The sequence below is a fragment of the Chrysemys picta genome, chromosome 1 (genome assembly GCF_011386835.1).
Source record: "Chrysemys picta bellii isolate R12L10 chromosome 1, ASM1138683v2, whole genome shotgun sequence".
In the NCBI taxonomy this organism is placed as follows: domain Eukaryota; kingdom Metazoa; phylum Chordata; order Testudines; family Emydidae; genus Chrysemys; species Chrysemys picta.
Window position 1 is genome coordinate 109,051,385 of NC_088791.1, and position 20,192 is coordinate 109,071,576.

General features: G+C 39.3%; 1 protein-coding gene across 33 annotated transcripts in view; it reads left to right on the forward strand.

The window, feature by feature from the left end:
- The window catches only part of CAPRIN2 (caprin family member 2), a 64,924-nt gene that overhangs the window by 40,746 nt on the left and 3,986 nt on the right, over positions 1-20,192 (forward strand). For all 33 annotated transcript variants that reach the window (XM_065566479.1, XM_065566610.1, XM_065566524.1 and 30 more), the window contains 9 exons: positions 7,217-7,348; positions 7,582-7,669; positions 8,561-8,616; positions 10,073-10,183; positions 10,926-11,039; positions 11,894-12,046; positions 15,276-15,459; positions 18,124-18,303; positions 19,385-19,485. In XM_065566479.1, the coding sequence (XP_065422551.1) occupies positions 7,217-7,348; positions 7,582-7,669; positions 8,561-8,616; positions 10,073-10,183; positions 10,926-11,039; positions 11,894-12,046; positions 15,276-15,459; positions 18,124-18,303; positions 19,385-19,485 (1,119 nt within the window). The remainder of the gene's footprint in view (positions 1-7,216; positions 7,349-7,581; positions 7,670-8,560; positions 8,617-10,072; positions 10,184-10,925; positions 11,040-11,893; positions 12,047-15,275; positions 15,460-18,123; positions 18,304-19,384; positions 19,486-20,192) is intronic.

Sequence of the window (20,192 nt, forward strand, 5' to 3'; positions counted from 1 at the left end):
ATTCCAAGTGACCCTTCCCTGAGTATTTGTGAAAATCACTTGGTGGCAGCAATATCTGTCCAAGGTAGAAGACTGTCTTGGAAAAGCTTTAACCTAAGCTGGTAGAAGATAAGCTTAGGGGTCTTTCATGCAGGTCCCCACATCTGTACCCCAGAGTTCAGATTTGGGGGGAGGTATACCCTGACAGTTGTCATCAACCAAGGCTGGAGTTAAACAAGTGATTTTAAAGGTGAAAGAATCAGTATTCAACTACCAACCACCATGAGCATGCTGTGATTGTTCTGTGTATTTGCATTTTAGTAGGAATATCTGGAGTGTGGCAGTGAAGGAACATGCTTTTAACCAATCAGCTGTTGCATCCAATAGTGAATTTATTGTTTTGTACTATTTGCTTTTGCAATTGGTCTGTTTAATAGCCCTCTTGACTGTCAGAGGACCCAAAAGCAACCTGTAGGTACCTGCAGCTTCCTAATCAGATCTTGGACTGAGAATTGAACAGGTTATTGCTTTCAGAATGGGAATTAAATACGCTTCAGTGTAATAAAGACCTTCGTTTTCTTTAATAGGCCACTTGTTAGATTTGGATCTGGTGTGTTTAGTTCAGCTACAAATTAATAGGAAAGTTCCCAGTTAGTATTGCTGACCATTTGGAGAGTTAAAGACCCTGGGGAAGCTGGTTTTTCAAACACTGCAGGCTTTTACTAATTACTTTAAAGTGAAGCTAGGCACAAAGAGTAGTAGGTCTTAAAGTCTAAACTGTCAGAACTCATGTATGTTCAGGGAAAGGTACATGAAGCCTCTTTCTAGGGCTGTACAACAGTACATAGCTAGTATAAACTCTTGAGCATATTGGAGACATAGTTGGGCTGCAATATTCAAAGCACTTTTCTCTAGTGCTTAGGAGACTCCGATGTGCATGTTATAACCTTGAGACTTTTCTAATGAAATAGTGACTAGTTTGGTAGTGTTCAAAGAAGAAACACACAAGTAAGATAGCTGTGAACATTTGTGGTTTGGGGAAGCAGCCCCACCTTGTAAGCTAAAGGAGCCTGTGAAAATTGATAGGCACAACTTAAACTTAGTTTTTTGATGGCAGACTGGACAAATTGCAATTACATGGGGACCAAATTTCCTTCTGGAGTGAATCATCCTAGTCACTTCTGTAGTGGTGTTCTGGAGCACTGCTTATGCTCAGTTTATTACTACAAAAAGTGCTTAATAGGCTGTAGCATCAGAATTGTGAATACACACTTGCCTTCATGAGGTGGAAAGCACATGACTGTGTAGGATCTTTCAATGCCTGTCTTGTCACTTGAACTGATATACATTTTACTTAACGTTGCTAACCACCATATCATTTACACCTAAGACGAAAGAAGGAGTTTGGTATATTTTGAAGGAAGTTGTTCCTCAGGCAAACTACATCTGAAAATCAAGTAAACTTTGTCTGTAAAAGGAACATGCAAAGACTGTGAGATATATATATATATATATATATATATATATATATATATATATATATATATATATATATATATATATATATATTTATTTTATTACTTAAACTAGATTTAAATCAACTTCATCTTCTCCATTGGCATTCAGTATCAGAGGGAACACATTATTGCAGCATAATATAAGAATATATCCTGACAGGTATAAGCAAGAGTGCAAAAATGGTGGTTGATATTGTACATTCCAAGTGACTTCACGGGGTTACTTAAAAGCTAAATATAATTGCCAAAAAGCTTTTCAGCTACTATTTTATTAGATTACTTAAATTGAAGTCTTGTCTTGAAGTAGCTCACAAAGTATTTATAAAAACTTTGCAAACAATAACTTACTGTAAATCTCCATTTCAGTTGGCATGGTAATACTGCAACAATCTGTAGTAAAGTTCCAAACTCTCTTTGGGTGGGGGAAAGGGGAGAGGAGAAGCTTTTTAGAAAACATCTTGCAACCTCACTCATAGTCCTACAAAACATGACAGCAAACTGGTAGCTTCACCTTTGAAGTCTCAGCGTCCTGGAATGCTAGAGTCTTAGGACTGGAAGAGACCTCAAGAGGTCTTTTAATCCAGTCACCTGCACTCAAGGCAGGATTAAGTATTATTTAGACCATCCCTGACAGGTGTTTGTCTAACCTGATCTTATCTCCAATGACTGAGACCCCACAACCTCCCTAGGCAATTTATTCCAGTGTTTAACCACCCTGACAAGAAGTTTTGCCTAATGTCCTGCCTAAACTGCCCTTGCTGCAATTTAAGCCCATTGCTTCCTGTCCTATCCTCAGAGATTAAGGAGAACATTTTTTCTCCCTCCTCCTTGTAAGAACCTTTTATGTACTTGAAAACTGTCACTCCTCCATTTTCTCCAGACTAAACAAACCCAATTTTTTCAGTCTTCCCTCATACATCATGTTTTCTAGACGTTTCATAATTTTTGTTTCTCTTCTCTGGACTTTCTCCAATTTATCCACATCTTTCCTGAAATGTGGTGCCCAGAATTGGACACGAGATTCCAGTTGAGGCCTAATCAGCATGGAATAGAGTAGAAGAATTACTTCTCATGTCTTCCTTACAACACTGCTACTAATGCAGCCCAGAATGACATTTGCTATTTAAAAAAAAAAAATTGTGGCAACCCCCAGATCCCTTTCCACAGTACTCTTTCCTAGGCAGTCATTTCCCATTATGTATGTGTGCAACTGATTGTTCCTTCCTAAGTGGAGAACTTTGCATTTGTCCTTAAGTTTCATCCTAGTTACTTCAGAGCATTTCTCCCATTTGTCCAGGTCATTTTGAATTTTAATTCTGTCCTCCAAAGCACTTGTAACCCCTCCAAGCTTGGTATTGTCTGCAAACTTTAAAAGTGTACTCTCTATGCCAGAGGTTCTCAAACTGTGGTCCCTGAGCTCCATTCAGTGGTCCACGGATGGTTCCCTCTAAGGTGTACACATGGGCAGCTGCACTCAAGAGAATGAAGGGCCGCCCACCTAACTTTGTCAGTTCCATATTGTGGGGCTGTCATGGCAGGGGGGAGAGGGAGAAATCCCCTTCCTTCCCAGCCCCAGCTTGGGGGCTGCTGCAGCAGGGGAGAGGGCACATCATCGCATTAGAAAGGTAAGACTACTGATATTAAAAATATGAATTGTGCTTTCATTTGTAGAACCAAAAAAGTTAAGGTTTTTTATATAGCACTTTTATCCAAAGCGCTTTACAATAGTTAGCTAATGGTACAAACAACATTTAGAAAGATCATTAAGTGGTCCGCCGAGACCCTCAGCAATTTTCAAGTAGCCCACCAAAAAAGCTTGAGATCCACTGCTCTATGCTATTATGTAAATCATTGATGAACATATTGAACAGAACCGGATCCAGGACTGATCCCTGTGGGACCCCACTTGATATGCCCTTCCATGTTGAATGTGAACCACTGATAACTACTCTCTGGGAACCGTTTTCCAACCAGTTATGCACCCACCTTATAGTAGCTCCATCTAGGTTGTGTTTCCCAAGTTTGTTTATGAGAAGGTCATGCGAGACAGTATCCAAGGCCTTACTATATCACATGCACTGCTCCCCCTCCCTTGTCCACAAGGTTTGTTACTCTCTCAAAGAAAGCTATTAGTTTGGTTTGACACAATGTGCTCTTGACAGACCCATGCTGTTACTTATCACCTAGGTGTCTGCAAATTAATTGCTTAATTTGCTCTATTTTTCCAGGTAGTGAAGTTAAGCTGACTGGTCTGTAATTCCCCAGGTTGTCCTTATTTCCCTTTTTATAGATTAGCAGTATATTTGCCCTTTTCCAGTCCTCTGGAATCACTCCTGACTTTTTGAAGATAATCACTAATGGCTCCAATATCTCCTCAGTCAGCTCCTTGAGTATTCTAGGATGTATTTCATCAGGCCCTTATGACTTGAAGGCCTCTAATTTGTCTACAAAAACAAGGAGTCTGGTGGCACCTTAAAGACTAACAGATTTATTTGGGCAGATTTATTTGGGCATAAGATCACGAAAGCTTATGCGCAAATAAATCTGTTAGTCTTTAAGGTGCCACCAGACTCCTTGTTGTGTTTTGTAGATACAGACTAACACAGCTACCCCCTGATACTTGACACCTAATTTGTCTAAGTAATTTTTAACTTGTTTCCCTATTTTAGGCTCTGATCCTGCCACATTTTCACTGGCATTCATTAATTTAGATGTCCAATTGCTACTAAACTTTTTGATGAAAACATTCATTTAGCACTTCTGCCACTTCCACATTTTCTGTTTCTCTCTCTCTCTCTCTCTCTCTCTCCTCCCCCTATCCCCACTGAGTAATGGGCCTTCCTGTCCTTGGTCTTCCTCTTGCTTTGAATGTATTTGTAGAATGCTTTCTTGTTACTCTTTGTCTCTAGCTAGTTTAATCTCATTTTGTGCCTTGGCCTTTCTAATTTTGCCCCTGCATACTTGTGGTGTTTGTTTATATTCATCCTTTGTAATTGGACCTAGTTTCTACTTTTTTGATGTTTGAGAATAGAGGAAGGCAATATGGAATGCCAGGTTGCTTTAACAAAATTTCATTTGGTCACAGCTTTGTCTGCAGAAAACCTTATGCAATACCTTTTTTGTATTTGAACATAATAGCTTGCCCTCTCAGTAGGCAAAAACTTGTTACTATAGACTAGTGTCCTGATATTCAGAAGTGCTGAGCACTTGCAGCCCCAAATTATTTCTACAGGACTTTTGGCTGACGAGGACTTCTGAAAAGTAGGCCAAAGTCTTGTGCTTACTCTTTTTCACTTAAACTTGAGTGTTACTGGAACTTGACTTCCAGCATTACACGAACACTGAAGTTACTGTAAATATCTGAAAATAGATACAATGGAATCTCTTTGGTATGTGTGTGCACACTAATTTGTAGGATTGACATATAGTCACTTAAACACACCAAAGCAAAACTGTTTTTTAAAAGCTTTTGTTAGCTCTGTAAAAAGCGACATAATTTCAGATCTTTTCAACCATGTGGATAAGGTTGAGGTTACTACGCGTGAAGAGGCTAGCTCATGCTAATTCTATACCCACCACTAATTAACTACCTTTAGGAACTGTATGTTGAGAAGAAAAAGTAACTTTAATTCTGAAGTCCTCCATTTACTTTTGGGTTATCTTGTACGCTGCAGTTATGCTTTTTGTATAATTGTGTGGGAAGATTTTCACATCTGATATGTGAAATCATGAAAAGCCCTTTTTAGCCAAGTCTGTACTACTTGAATAAGGAGAATAGTCCTTTTTGAAAATGCTTGTCAGGAGTGATGGAGAAATCTGTACATGGATGGGTAAGAGGGAAGGATTGAGTAGAGAGCTGTAGGTGAATGGATGTAATAGTGTGTGTGTGGGTGGGAGGGTGGGGAATGTAAAAAAGCCATAAAATTCTCTAGGGTGTGAGAAGGTTAACAATGGCCTTGAGCTCTACACAGGAATAACTCCAGGCCCCAATCCTGTGCTTGACTAATATGGATACTGAGAAGCCAACATGTACATACAGCTGCTGAGTTAGACCTCCCTGTATGGTTCATGAGTCAGAATACCTCCCTACTAATTGTGTAGCCATGGCATTACTGTGACTTATGTAGTGCTCACACTTACATGATTGAAGATTAGCAAACTAAAGTTCATTGTTCCTGCATAACTTGGACAAAAATTGATCATCTCCACATAAGGGTATCCTATGTTTAATTGGCATTGTACATTCATAAAACTGAAGTAATATGGCTGCTCTTCTTCATGCCTGATGGTGCAGATGTCTAGCTACACAAACTAGAGAGAGCAATGTGCCTTTGGAATCTAATCCTGTAGGAATGTAGAACTGTTCACTTCCATGGTTTCCCATTTAAATTACTCACACTTTTCTAACGCTTCCACTTTTGAGTTTACCTGGGTAGTAAATAAACATGCAGATCTCTGCAAGAGCACTCTCTAACCTAGACATGGCATGGAGTATGAAACATGTAATTAACTGGGGAATGCTTGTAGAAGGTACTGAGTAGCATACAAATAAGACTAAAAAGCTTTGGATGTTTAGCCAAACTTATGATGATCGTTACTAGTGACTCTTGCATGCCTGTAGACTCTCAGTAGTCCTCCATTTCTGTCTGACCTGATACCTTGATCTGTCCCATCCAATGTAATTGGAATCAGGCCTACTTCCTTCCTGTGGCATCTTTTCCAGCAAACTTGTCTTTCAAAAGATCTATTACATCTAGTCACTCAGTGCTAATACAGGATTGTTTCTTACAGTGCATTGTTTAGTTTTAAAAGTTCTAAAAGTAACAGTGGTTCTGCTATGTAACTAATCTGTGTTTTTCAACTGAAAATTTCCCTTACCCCTTTCTTGGGATGATCCCCATTGTGGGGGAAACAACCACTCTACAGATCTTGGAACAAGCCAGAATGGGTTCTGTGTATTGGTTTGAGTATGTGACAAAGCTAAAAGACCATCTAAAATCTGAAAGATCCACAAAAAGCTCCATTCAAAACCCTTTTTCTTGAGGACTGGGGTATATTTCATGTGTATTTCATGCCCAATTCTGAACTTGTGCTAATGCGGCATTTTTGCAGGAAATGCCACACTTGAAGCTTCAGACTGTAAAGGGCAAGTTTTTGAGATGTTAGTGCCAAGCAACCTTGTTTGTAGCTCTACCTACTATTAGCTGCGGTTTCTTTAAAACATCTGGCAATGCCACTTCCAAAAAAAAGACATGTACTCAGTATTCTATCACTCATGATTCTATAATTGGCTGGGGGAGGAGGTATACTTCAAAAATCTGAAATGTGCAGCTTAGTTTAAAAACTCAATTCCTGTCCAAGTTTAGGTTTAAAACTGCTAAGAGTGTTTAGCTAGGCAATACTAAATGCTGAGTGTTACTTGTTTGGCTGAATAAATATACCTAATTTTGTCTTGAACAAAGTGTTGCATACGTGGAAAAACAGTGAATTAATGCCACGAGCTTAATCCACTGACTGACTACAGTAAACTGATTTCTGAAGTGAACAAAGTGTGAACTTGTACATCAAGTTTTATTCAGGAAATGCCAATAACCAGTTTAGCACTTCCTATTCTGTGGTATTTGATTCTTAAACATCTGTTCATGTGAGGACACTTGTCAGACTACTTACTGCAGGTTTTTCTCCTGCATCTGTTTATATCCTCTTTCATTACATATTAGGTGCCTAAACCTGGACATCAGTCAGCTGCAGAATTTTGCTGTACTTCTACTCTTCCAAAGGATCCTATACTAAGAAGGGAAAAACTGCAGGATTTGATGACTCAGATACAAGGGACTTACAACTTCATGCAGGTATGTGTCTTGTTTATTCTGCAATTACACCTACAGGGCTTGGGTCCCCATTGTGCCAGTGGTGGTAATGTAGCAAATTTGTAATGACTTGCTTTGTTACTGGAGTGGAGCTAGTTACTATTGACTAAATTAATGAGTTTTTAGCAGACTATAGAATCTTTAACTTCTGTGATCTCTTTTGATCTGAACAATCCTAATTTTTCCCATTTCATGAATTTGGTAATCTTTCTAAGGAGTCTATCCTGGATGTTGATAAAGCTTCACCAAGTGCTATTTGTTCATCACAACCACCGTCAGTAACTCCGGCAGGTAGTCCTGTAGGTAGGTAAACTCTTAAATAGAATCAGAGTTCTTGAAGTTGAATGGAGCAATGTTTCACTTGCACTGTGCATCACCAATAGCCATAATGGAAAAAAAATTCTCTGTCTAGAATCTATCTCCTTCACAATGTCTAAATCTAATGGCTAACATTTCATTAAATGGCCAATGGAATAATTTACAGCAACACTTAAATATGCATGAAGCTGCAGGGTTGTGGAACAATTGTTGTCTTGCAACCTGACACTTATACATGGTCAAGTTCTTATGGCTCAGTACTTTCACCTCACCTAGGATTCAGTCCTTCAGATTGTACTTGTGTACCTATCTACGACACAGAATGTTTTATAATAGAACTCTAACAACCTATGGAATTCCTACACATACCTATTGCCTCTGGTGCAACAGTTAATACTGAACTCTAGTTATGCTGGTGCTATTAAGGTTTGAAGGGTAACAGGACTGTTTTTAAAAATATATGAAGAAATTGTGTATTACAAAACAGGAAAAGAAGTCAGTCGTAATGTGTTTTGGGGAATGAAAGAAAATCTAAATGTTCATTCTTCTACCTCTGAAACTGAGTAAATTTGTCTTGAATCATTCAAGTAATCTTACTGAAATAGCTGTTCCATACATAAGTCTTTCTGTTGCTGGAGACTGCTTTGACCTTTAACTTCACAAGATGAAACTACACTTCCTAAATGAGAGTGACTTAATTTAGGTTAATTTATTCAGCTTTCTGGTGTGCTTACTGTGTGATGTATAGTAAGGGCAGTGTAGCTGCCCAAATTTAAGGAATTTTTTTTAAATCAGATCTTTGAATTATGCTGAAGCTGTAGTTAAATTTAAGGCAAATATGTTGCTTGACTAATCCCTTACTCTTATTTTACAAAGCTTCTAAAGAACAGAAACTGCCAAGTCAAAATGACTTTCTTCAACAGCCACCACAGGTAAACTTAAAATAAGGGTACTGCTCTATAGAATTAGACAATTGTGATTTTTTTAAAATAAAATTTATGTATTGTGCTTTCAGAAATAACTGAGGAATTATATAGGGAAATTATGCCAAAATATTGCTGTCCTGAGACAGACCAAATTTTATTTGGTCTACCAAATTAAAACAGTATAGAACTTTAAAATCAAGTTGTTTGTTTTTATAATCTCTTCAAAGCCAACGCCCACCAGATATACAGCTCTATACTCTAGGCTATATATCAAAAAAGCATTGTATGCCATCTTAACTTCAGTGTAATAGCAGACGAGTGAAAATAACATTTTATAAGCTCCATTTCATAGTATGGAAGATGTATTTGGATTTAGCTTTCCATTGCCAGCACAACTAGTGGAGGGGGAGAGGGAGAGAGAAACATCTGTTGGCGGAAGAGAAGCTTTCGAGCTCCAGAGCTCCTCTTCAAGTCTGGAAAACAACCAGAGTTGTGCAGCTAAATACAAGGTGGGACAAATAGTTAAGCATAAGGGGTTAATACAGATGGCAAGAAACCACTTAAAATGGAGTGATTATCACCTCTGCAGTCATAAGACCAGGGAATGTTAGTAGGTTTTGAATGGTTGTAATGAGCCATAAAACTGGTGTCTGAGACCATGACTTAGTGTCTGGCAGAGTTTTATGAATTTAAGTTCCCAGGCTCATCTTCTGAAGATGGTGTTGTGTAGGTTTGCTTTGAGGATGAGGACTGATACTTCAGATATGAAGTGATCACTTTGAAAAGTGTTGGCTCACATGTGATAGGGTGTCTTGACTTGTCTTGTCATTTTTGAGTGAGTTCATTTGAGAGTGTAGAGATTTGTCTGGTTTCGCCCACACAGTTGGGGCATTTGATGGACTGGATGAGGTACGTCCCTATGTTCTGAATAGGCACATGTAGGATCTGCGCTAATCTAGGTAATATGAAAAAATCAAGAGAATTGTTTGCATTGCCTACCTGGAGATGCAGTTGACCTTGACTTTTCAGTGTGCCTATTGCAGTATTATCTGAAGAGTAATCAAGCATCATCCTCCAATAACGGTATAAGGAAGAAATTTCCATTTCACTCATTTCAGACCAGTAGCACTTGAGTTTTAAATAACTGTTTCAAATGGCTCAGCTAATATATTTAAAAGCAAATCTAAGAGCAACTTGAAGAAAAATTAGGACGAATTTTCAAAAATACTGGATGACAAGTGTTGTCCTATTTAGAGCAATATCTAAGTGTCAGGAACCCTATATAATGGCCTAATAGGCAGACATAACTGTTAGTGGAATTCCAAGCATTGGCATGAAAACGCTAATTTATAAACTAAAGCATGCACTTTAACAAAACTGCCAGAAGGCTTTTCAGAACTACTAGGTTTGAGGGCTGTTATCTCCAATTAACTTTATCTGAAGTAGTTTCTCTTCCTGCCAGGCTGCTGCTTCTCCCATTACCCTGCATGGCTCAAATACTTCCTTAGCATCTGCTGATCACACTCTTTCTGGTTCCGAAACTGATGATCTTATGACACCACAGACACCACAGGTAAGATATCAAGACAACATTGACACTTCCCACTGGAGTTTCGTTGGCCTTCATTGTGTTCCATGTGATAACTGTTCTTGCAGAAACCATTTGGGGCCTTCTTTAAAGACATTGACTCCATTCAACTGCTTAGAGGTACTGCTGCTGAGTAACAAGACTGTTTTCTCTCTGTGTATTGTTTGGTTCCTGGAATCAAGACAAGTCTCCCACACAGAAAAGCAAAATTTCTAAGCCATTACACCAACCTCTGTTTTAAGGGAGTTTAGAATAGCACTAGTAAATACATGCATAGTATTGTGCAAATGTCTTTTGGTTGTAAAGTACTAACAGCATAAAAGGAAATTGGGAGGCGGGGTGTGTCATTTTTTACCACTTACAAGAATTATCTCCTTCATAGTGACTTGAAAATACTGCCTTCAAGCCTGTAACTCTATTCAGTGTGATACAGATATTTTGATTAAAAAGTAACCTATGAGGAAATGATTGAATAGGATAGTCTTGCTTTTTGAGGGGAAATTATCGATTTTTCTGGGTAATAATTGGCTAAAGCAAACTGAAAATGCCATGCTACACATGTAGTTTTGTAAGATGTAGATCAAAGTAAACACAGTAGATCCAAAGTGAATGCATCAACACACTACCTTTTTATTACGATAACACTTTTTCAAATAATAAACTTCTTTATTTCTGCAACATTCTACTGATAATTAAGTTACATCTGTTAAGGCTTTTGTCCTTTCAGACATCAGAACTACTTTCTCAAGAGACTGAGAATTATACTTCATCTCAGCCACCTTATCAGACAAGCCCATGCATCTCTGAGCCAGTAATATCCAAAAAGATTGAAATTGCCCAGGTGAGTAACTGTTTTTCACATATGGTTAAATCTCTGCTCATAAACTTAACTTGAACAACTCAGTCAAAATTAACAATGTAAATCTGAGTGACTAGATGCTTCAGATCTAAATTAGGTTTTCCGTTTTACTTAGTATGCTAAATACCTGGTCTCGATAGTGCATCTCGGAAAGGTGGAAACCTTCCTTTCTGTTAACCCTCTGCTTAGGGTGAGTTTTAAATTAGTCTTTCCTATCTACAGTGCTCTGATATGCTGCCAAAGCATTTTTTGCACTGATTTCAGCACAGTTCATTTTAGCATTGGAAGGGACAAGTGTGGAGGCTTAAACAGCATTAGTGTACTTGCACATAGGCATTGACTTGGTACTGAAATGAGCAAGCAAACTGTTTCAGCACTACAGTACTGACCACTTTGGTAATTAAACATTGAACCTTTCTGGTGGGAAAGAGGTCACCATACTTTTGTCTCTGGGATCAAGGAACTACTTTCTACATTTTGAGGCATACTTAGATCTGTATACAATAGCAGGCACTTTAATATCTTTCAGTTGTGGAAAAAGCTGTCTGTCCATGTTGTGGTTTCCTTTTGTAGGAAATTATGATGGTTGGTATGTTTAATAGTCCATGAACATTCTTTCACTTAATAGACTGCAATAGAAGTACTGATTGCTGAGGATGCACAGCAAGATTTGAAATTGTAAGCAAAAGCTATTCTGTTGCTTTTCCTATGTCCAAATGTCAACCTGCATAAACTGCTGATTTTCGACGGTTTGTTCCAATGCCTAGACTAACTTCTTGTATTACTGCCTGATAACTGTCAAGTGACCTCACTATGTATTTTTGTTCCTTCCTCAGGCAACTATTCCCCTGCCAAGAGACCCACAGTCACCACTGCCTACTTCAAGTACCTCCATGTCATCAGTGTCACAGGGGCAAACCTTTCAATCTCCTCCAGCAAGCAGCAGTTCTGTTACCATAAATGCAGCTCCCTTTCAGGCTATGCAGACTGTAAGTATATCTCTTGTAGAGGATAAACAGGAAAGCACTCATGACAAGAATGCTTAAAAATTATTACTTCAGCCTTAAAACTATTAAATGCACTGTCTAGGTTTCAGCGCAAAACTTGATAGCACATACTATAACTGAGGACCTCTCAATGTCAGTCTAGTCACAAATTTTGGTTGCTCCTGCCTTTCCTTCTGTGCTTCATTAGTAGGATATTTCCATGACCTGAGAAGCTCTTCTGCTGCCATTGTGTAGGTCAAAATCAAGCACCCAACCTTGTTAACGGTCAAATTTTATTTATAATAGGCCAGCAGTTGCAGGTGACTGAATTCCTAATAAGCTAATTTTTAATCTAATCTGTTAATGAAATTCCTGTTAGTCAGGACCCCTTGTTTGTAAACCTTTTTACAGTTGAGACATGCTAGACATGACTGAGCCAATTAACTTCTGAAAGTACCAGTGGGGGTTGCTACATAGCAAAATAAGGCATTGCTTTCAAATCATGGGGCTGGAACGTTCTCTACTAAAGTTAAAACCTAAATTTTTGACCAACCCAGATGGTAGTGGTTTTATAGCTCACTGAGCGATGTCCAGCCATGCCTAAAGATTAAGAATTTGGCCCTGTTTTCAAATGACTGAGTGTTGCATGTCTTTCCCAGCAACTAAACCATATGAGGGGAAGGAAAACTGGAGATGCCTGTTGAAAGGCATGCTGCTTCAAACGATCACATGGATTCCTCTCCATGTGCCTGAGAGAGATCACGTTCTCTTGACCAGCAGTGTGTGTTAGAACTGTGTCCTAGATGTCCTTGTGACACTCCATCCAAGGGTGGAACAGGCCCAACCATTCCTCAATTCCTTTTTGCTAGCTATGGCAGTGGTATAGAACCATGCCATTTTGTCATTCTGCATCAGGGGGGTGGTGGTGGTGTTGTAGTAGTAGTGTTATGTTTTTATTTTTTTATTTTTTGCCAGTTGGGAAGAGACTGTCATCCTTTTAGGCTAGCTGCTCCTTACCCTACAGAGGCTCTATATGGCAGAGACAAAATCTTTTGAATCAAAATTTGCCCCCTGTCTGAAGTTGGTTCAGCTTAATGATCAGGTGTCTATTTTGCCTAGAAGACTAATGTATTCCCTGAGTGACTTTTTCCATGTATCATGCTTTCTCTAAACAGATTCAGTGCTGGAGAGACTTGCCTAAAATTGTTCCTGCTGGAGCACTCTATGCAAGCCTCCTCAGATATCAAAAGGAAGGATGTAGCTAGATATAATTTATTCTCTTCATCCCCCCATTGAGATGATAGGGAATAATCTCCTACCACATGCTTCCTGCTCCCTCCTCCATTTGGGTAGCAGAGTGGGAGTTGACTAGGCATTCAGGGGAGGACGCAGTCAGCAGGAAACTACCTTGGGCTAACAGGAAAAAAAAAATCCCCCCTCCTACCCCTTATGTGCCCCATCCTAGTACTTATATTTGTATTAGCCCTGGATGCTCTGGAGTGTACAGCTATATTCATTCAAGCCTACATTTTCTGCCACTTCCAGGGTTAGATCCCCCTGCTGAAAGAGGCAGTATAGCTCAACCCAGTCAGGTCAGCTAGTACAGGCTCAGATTCTGGAAAGGCAATGAGAAGCTCCTCCTAGCTTCTTTCCTCTAAATTTCCAGGGAGGTCCAAACTACAATTGAGGATCTTCCCTTTGAGGGTAAATGAGCTTTTTAATTCTAAAATGAATGAGGTCCTCCATTCCCTAAAGGACTCCAGGGGGACTTTGCACTTTTTGGAACTGTGCATTCCAACCCCAAGAAGGAAACAAGACCAGTCTTCCTTCAGGTAGCATCCCCTTGCCCATTCCTATTATCAGCCTCAGGGCTTTAGAGCCACTGAGAGAAACATGAGAACCTTAAACACTTTGTGCAGCCTGAATTCTGGTACCCAAGATAATGACTCATCCATGAGATGGCTTTAGATTTCACATTGCTTTTTCCTCATGAGTTGTGGTTGGTTTCTGGTGGCTGGGAATCTCTGCCATCCCAACAGCTTGTGGAATTAGAGGTAATCTATAAAATAGAAATAGCCTTGCTGTTGTCCCCTGGATTATTAGTATACCTTATTTGCAAATGATAGTTAATTATTTTTATTTCTAATAGTCTGTCCCATCCCAAAAGAAGTTCAAATTGCGTAATCTCAATATAGTGAGAGAACATCATGTAGATGGCAGAGTGGTTGCTTTCTCATACAGACTGCCTGCTTGCCTTTAATAATTCAAGCTGTCTCCCCACATTTCTTAGTATATCTGTCACTGTACCATAGGATAGATGGCTACCTTAGTATGTGATTTGCAGTTAAAGATAGAAGCTGAAGTGCTTGCCTCGTTGGGTACGATTTTGAATTTCTTGTCTCACTGAAGGTAACAAAGGTCCTTGTAGTGCCCAGCCACTTTACAAGACACTAGTAATGGTTCCACTACTAGTATTGCTAAAGGCCAAACAAATCTTCCTTTTAAGATTCTGAACTTGTCCATGCATCATTCTTAAAACACTCCCAAAAGCATTTTTAGGACTGACACTAAGCATCAAACAGCTTGTGCCATGGCAGCTATTCTTCAGAAAAGGACAGCCTCAGAAGAGAATTGCCTCTGCTTGGTTAGTATATGTGTAGTAAAAATGAAAGCAGAAAAGCCACGTGCATGTGGTTAGCTGCCAAGAACCTGTTTCCCAACTGAAAATTCTCTAACTCAGCTGGCGCTGGGAATCCCAGTAGCGAGACTATTCACTGAGGTGTTACTACATCTCTGGACCAGGGTTTGGGTTTCAGTGAGTTTGGTAAAAGCAGGCTATTGACAGCAATAACTAAACATTATAGTAAGAACTTTAAAAGTTAATTGTCTGGTGTTTGAAAAAGGTGTGGGGTCGGGATGGGGGCCTTGGATAAGGCACTAGACTAGGGCTTGGAGATCTGAGCTGAAGTAAAGGCTCTGACAGACTGTGACCTGGTGATGGCGGGCTAGTCACTGTGCCTCCAGTTCCTGTATCTAAAATAGGGTTAACTTCCACATTTAGTCTAAATAGACTAGATATACTTTAGGGCGTAAACTCTAACCTGCTATGGGACATGTAGAGGGTGTAGCACAATTAGGCCCTGAACTGAGTCTTTAGGTGCTACTGTAGTATAAGTGGTGAAGTATTAATCAACAGTTAAGCTTTTGCTTAAATAAAACATACTTTTTCCAGGTATTTAAGGTGAATGCACCCCTGCCTCCACGTAAAGAGCAGGAATTAAAAGATGACTCCTCATACTCTGCGGGATATAACCAGAGTTTTTCTACAGCAAGTACACAAACTCCTCCTCAGTGCCAGTTACAGTCCACTCATGTTGCAGAGCAAAACTCTCTTTCACAAGAAACTTTGCCAACAGGTGAGGAAAATTCTTTGTACATGGCTGTATCTTTCAAGTGACACTCTAGACTGACTTGACTATCAAACTGACACTTCAATCTGTTAATCTGCTCCTGAACCTCTACTGCTTTTAATCCAGTAATCCCCTGCAGTTGCCATACCAGTAAAATGGAGTTTAACTGAATAAAAGCTAAGTCTGTGCAGTTGACAATGTAGTTGCATAGGTATTGCTGCCATTAATAACCAGTCCAGATTGCGCTCACTGTGTGACAAGTACCCAGCCTGACTTTCAATCCCAATTGGAGTTTGCAGGGATAGCAGTCTGGAACTATTTACTTTGTTTACAAGTAACTTTGCCCAAATCAAACGAGGTTAACTTCGTTATCTCCATACTGATTTATACCTGCCTCTGGAAATTTCCATCACTTGCATCTGAAGAAGTAAGGTTCTTACCCACGAAAGTTTATGCTCCCAATACTTGTTAGCCTTAAAGGTGCCACAGGACCCTCTGTTGCTTTTTACAGATTCAGACTAACACGGCTATCCCTCTAATACTGTACAGATGGTACATTGATAGTATTAAAGGTAACAAATGAGTGTTACATGATTTCCATCTACCCTCAGAATTTGCTTTTATCTCTAAGATAGAGGCTTCTGTCTTCAGGATTAAACTTGTATTTTCAATTTTCTTGTTTTTGGGGGGAAAGTTATTTTTGACTCTTGTAGCATGCTTGTTTTGGGAACTCTTCTACATAACGCGTATTAGCTGGAAAGGTCCTGGGAATAGAGGTAGTGGCAATAAGTGAGGGGAGAACTGTTTTGCACTGAGGACCAAATACTGAATGTATGTCCTAATGATATTGGAGAAGGTAAACAGGAAAGCCTTCTAAAAACTCTTAACTTAAATGTTGCTACCTTTGCCACCATTTTCATGGAAGTAAAATGTAGAAAATACATGGATAAACAAAATACTTGATACACAATGTGAAAACTGTCATAATTTGTTACTGAAAATCTCCCCCATAAATATAAGGTTTTATGTCTCTATAGAGATAAAAATACCAAGTTTCTCTGTATTGTGTTTTAAGGAGTGATTAAGAGGGAGGTTCTTAAGCCATGGTAGGATGTTCTTGCAAGTCCCAATCCAGACTGAGGCAAATCTGAGCTGGAAGATTTTTAAATTTTAGATGTAAACAGAAGCATCACTAAGTTCAAAGGCAAATCAGTAATCTGTTGCATATGAAATTGATACTGCTGACTTGTCAGTTATAACTAAGTCATTCAAACTCTGCACTCAGATAAGCATTTGCAGTTGCCTTTGACCTCTGAGATACTACGTGCAACGAAGGACAGAGCTTTGTTCTTAAATCTGTCTGAAACAGGGATTGCACAAACTGTCAGTCTTTTTTCTGTTTTGGCAAGTAGAAATCTTGACATTTCTTTGTTTTTATACAAAAAGGGCATCTCTCAAGGCACTCCTGCTATATATTACAAAAAGTAAAATTAAAGAGCATAAAACTCCCTTCCCCCATAAATCTGATTCCCTTTAGACGTGCACTTCCACTGTAGCCTGCACAGATCCAAGAAAACTTCATTCTGGAGTTGAGCACATTCTACATTCACTAGCCCCACATCTAAGGGAATCAAGTGCTCTTGGTGGTTGTAACTGGCAGGATAACATGAGACAAAGTAGTCTCACATAGCAATATCCCCAGCTATTTAGGGCTTGACAGGTCAAACCACCAAAACTTCAAGCCAGAAACTAATAGGAAAGTAGTGCAGATCATGGGACATTCTCAGTTGCAGCACATGACAATAAACACCATTTAATAGGTTAGCCACCACTTGCTCCACCAGCTTGTTTTCGGATTGATCCATGGGGTAGCCTTATGTAGAGCACCTTCAAATAATGCAATGTTGAGGTGACAGACATGGACCACTGTAGCAAGGGCTGGATCTTAAGTCAATCTTATGGCCAGGCACAATGATGGGCATTCCTGGGCACAGCAATGTTGGTTGAGGTTGTTGGATTCCCTAGCTGCAAAGATTAGTAACACATGCTGGGAATACAGCCTTGATCAGAGGAGATTGGGCTCCCCATATCTGGTTGTTTCCGCTACTCTTAGCAGCATCACCTCACTCTGACCTGGACTGAGCATCAGCCAACTAACTCTCATTTATCACCAAAAATATTCATGGTGTACTGTGGCTGCCAGACTCTGTATGCAAAGTTTACTATTTTAGTTATCCTATGACCTAACAGGAGGACAGTGCTAGCTTAAAACAATGAATAAACTCTTAAATGTCTATATATGGACTCAATTTGTCATGGCCTGTCACAGGAGAAATATATAGCAAGACACTCTGAACAGATCTTGCCTGAATCTGTCCAGAATGGGTTCAACCAGATTCTTCTGGGAAGTAGGGGGCTTGAATAGTGGTACTTGTTTGTAACAATTTTATGCCTTGTGCGTCAGTTCTGTTCAGTGGTGAAAGGTATGGTTCAAAAACTTTCTGTGGGACTAATGGGAGGAACATTATTTCTTATTTTTAATGCAGGAAATAAATGCTGTAAAATATACTGGGTTTAGCGCTTCCATCCAACATTGATTTCAATGCTGAAATAACTTATAGGTATAATAATTCACGGTCTAATTTTTTATTTTTTTCCGTTCTTAAACAGTTAATTACCAACCCGACGGAGCTGTTCCTGTAAGCAATGGTAGCCTTGCCTTTTATCCAGCACAGACTGTTTTCACCAGACCCACTCAGCCTTATCTCAATAATCGTGGATCTGTTAGGGGATCTGCCAGAGGTGGGAGATCACTGACCAATTCATATCGTTCCCCTGGTGGATACAAAGGTATACTTTCACTTGCTTCACCATCTCCCTGTGAAGGGAGCAATTCTAGCTGTAGTAGGGGATATAGCTCTAGAACCAGACACTTCTGTGCATTAATCTTAAGAGCTAATAGCATTGAAATTAGGAAAGTAACATACCATATATGAAACATTAGCACTTTATAGTAATTGGCAGAGGAGTATTAAAGAGCCAGGACAGGGCTTGTAAGAGGGCTCAACTGCCTGTGCTTCAACAGGCATGAGCTCACTCCTCAACTCTCCTCTGGACCCCTCTGAACTAGTAGTAAGAGAGGGATGGGGAGGAGCTGGAAGGATAGGCGCTTGGGGGCCAGTTCTGGCCTATGGGTCACGTTTGACAATTTTGCTATGGAGTATGGTCCTACAGTTTGTGATTACATGGACTTTTGACAGATTGAACAAAGTATAAATAGGTCACACTTTATTTATTTGAGAGTCTGAATCCTCATTTTCTATGAAGGAACCTCGTTAGTTGCTGGTACTGCTTTGGTTTTGCTGGTACTAGTAGCTTACTATGCTCATGAGTAGTGTTCACTTTATAACTACAACTAGCCTCTTGTTGTAGCAGTACCTAAAATGCGTAAGAACTTGTCACCAGCTTATAACAGTAGTTCTTCATTTTGGCAAAGTACAGCATCTGGGCCTAAATCTGCCATGTCTGAAGGGCATTGCTTTAAAATCGTGCATTTTATGCAAGTCCAACATACTCAGTCACTTTAATGGCAGAGCCAATTTGAATAATACTTATGAGTACACTCTCTTGTGTCTGGGTGCTGTTTTCGTAAGTTACATTGTTAATGTAATTGAGACTCTTGCGGACTAGATCGACCATGTTCGGAATAAATGAGTTCTAATAAAATGCTGTTATGAGTTTTAATTTTGACATTAATGATTATGCCATGCATTTGACTTCCACAAAGCTGCTCTGAAATATGGAATAAATTGTGCGTACACACATTTTGTAAACTTTTTTAATTGATGCTGACAGTCCCTAAAGGAAAATTCTTATTTGAATGTTGGTAACATAAACTGACTCTGACATTTTAATTTTATATTTTGAGCAGGTTTTGATGCTTATAGAGGATCCCCGTCAATACCTAATGGCAACTACGGCCAGCTGCAGTTTGCTGGTAGAGATTATCCTGGAATTCCATATTCTCAAAGGGTAAGGATTTACTTTTCTTTCTTGTAGCTTTCATGTGTCCTACATTTTGCAGGAAGTTAATGAGGTTTGGCTACAAACTAGAAAGTGAGTTCAAATTTCAGAATACAAATTTTTGTTGGTACAATACACAATGCTATTTTTAAATTTACTATTGTTTCAGATACCGCTTCTGCTAAGTGCTTTGTAAAATCTGATCTCTCCTACTAATCTTGGCTGACAACTAGGTTTAGACCTGAGGCTTGCCTTCCTGACAAAGTGTAAACAGGATGTTGAACTGGAGGAATTCTTTCAGGACCCCTGTAGTTTGATTTTTTTTTTTTTTTTTTTTTTTTAGACTGAGGATAGTATAGATTGACTGATCTGTGTTCTCTCCTAGCAGGTTATATGCTGTTGGCATAAAAAAACTGACAAATATATTAGGCAATTTGCCTGCACATCCTTCAGGGAAAAACAAAATTGCTTATTTCCATTTTTTCAGAAGGTTGCATTAGACAACCACTATGCTCATCTACCACAGGTTTCTATTGTCATTCTGTGCTCTATAGAGGGCACAGGAAAACAATAGTTTGGCTTGTAGGACCTTTCATGTCATCTTAATTCCAGTTTGAATGGAATGGTATTTTTCCCAATGCCAACTTGCTTTCCCAGTCTAGAGGAAAGCAAGTTGGCTGAAGTTCAAAGTGGGTAGGGCTGGTGGATTTAAAACA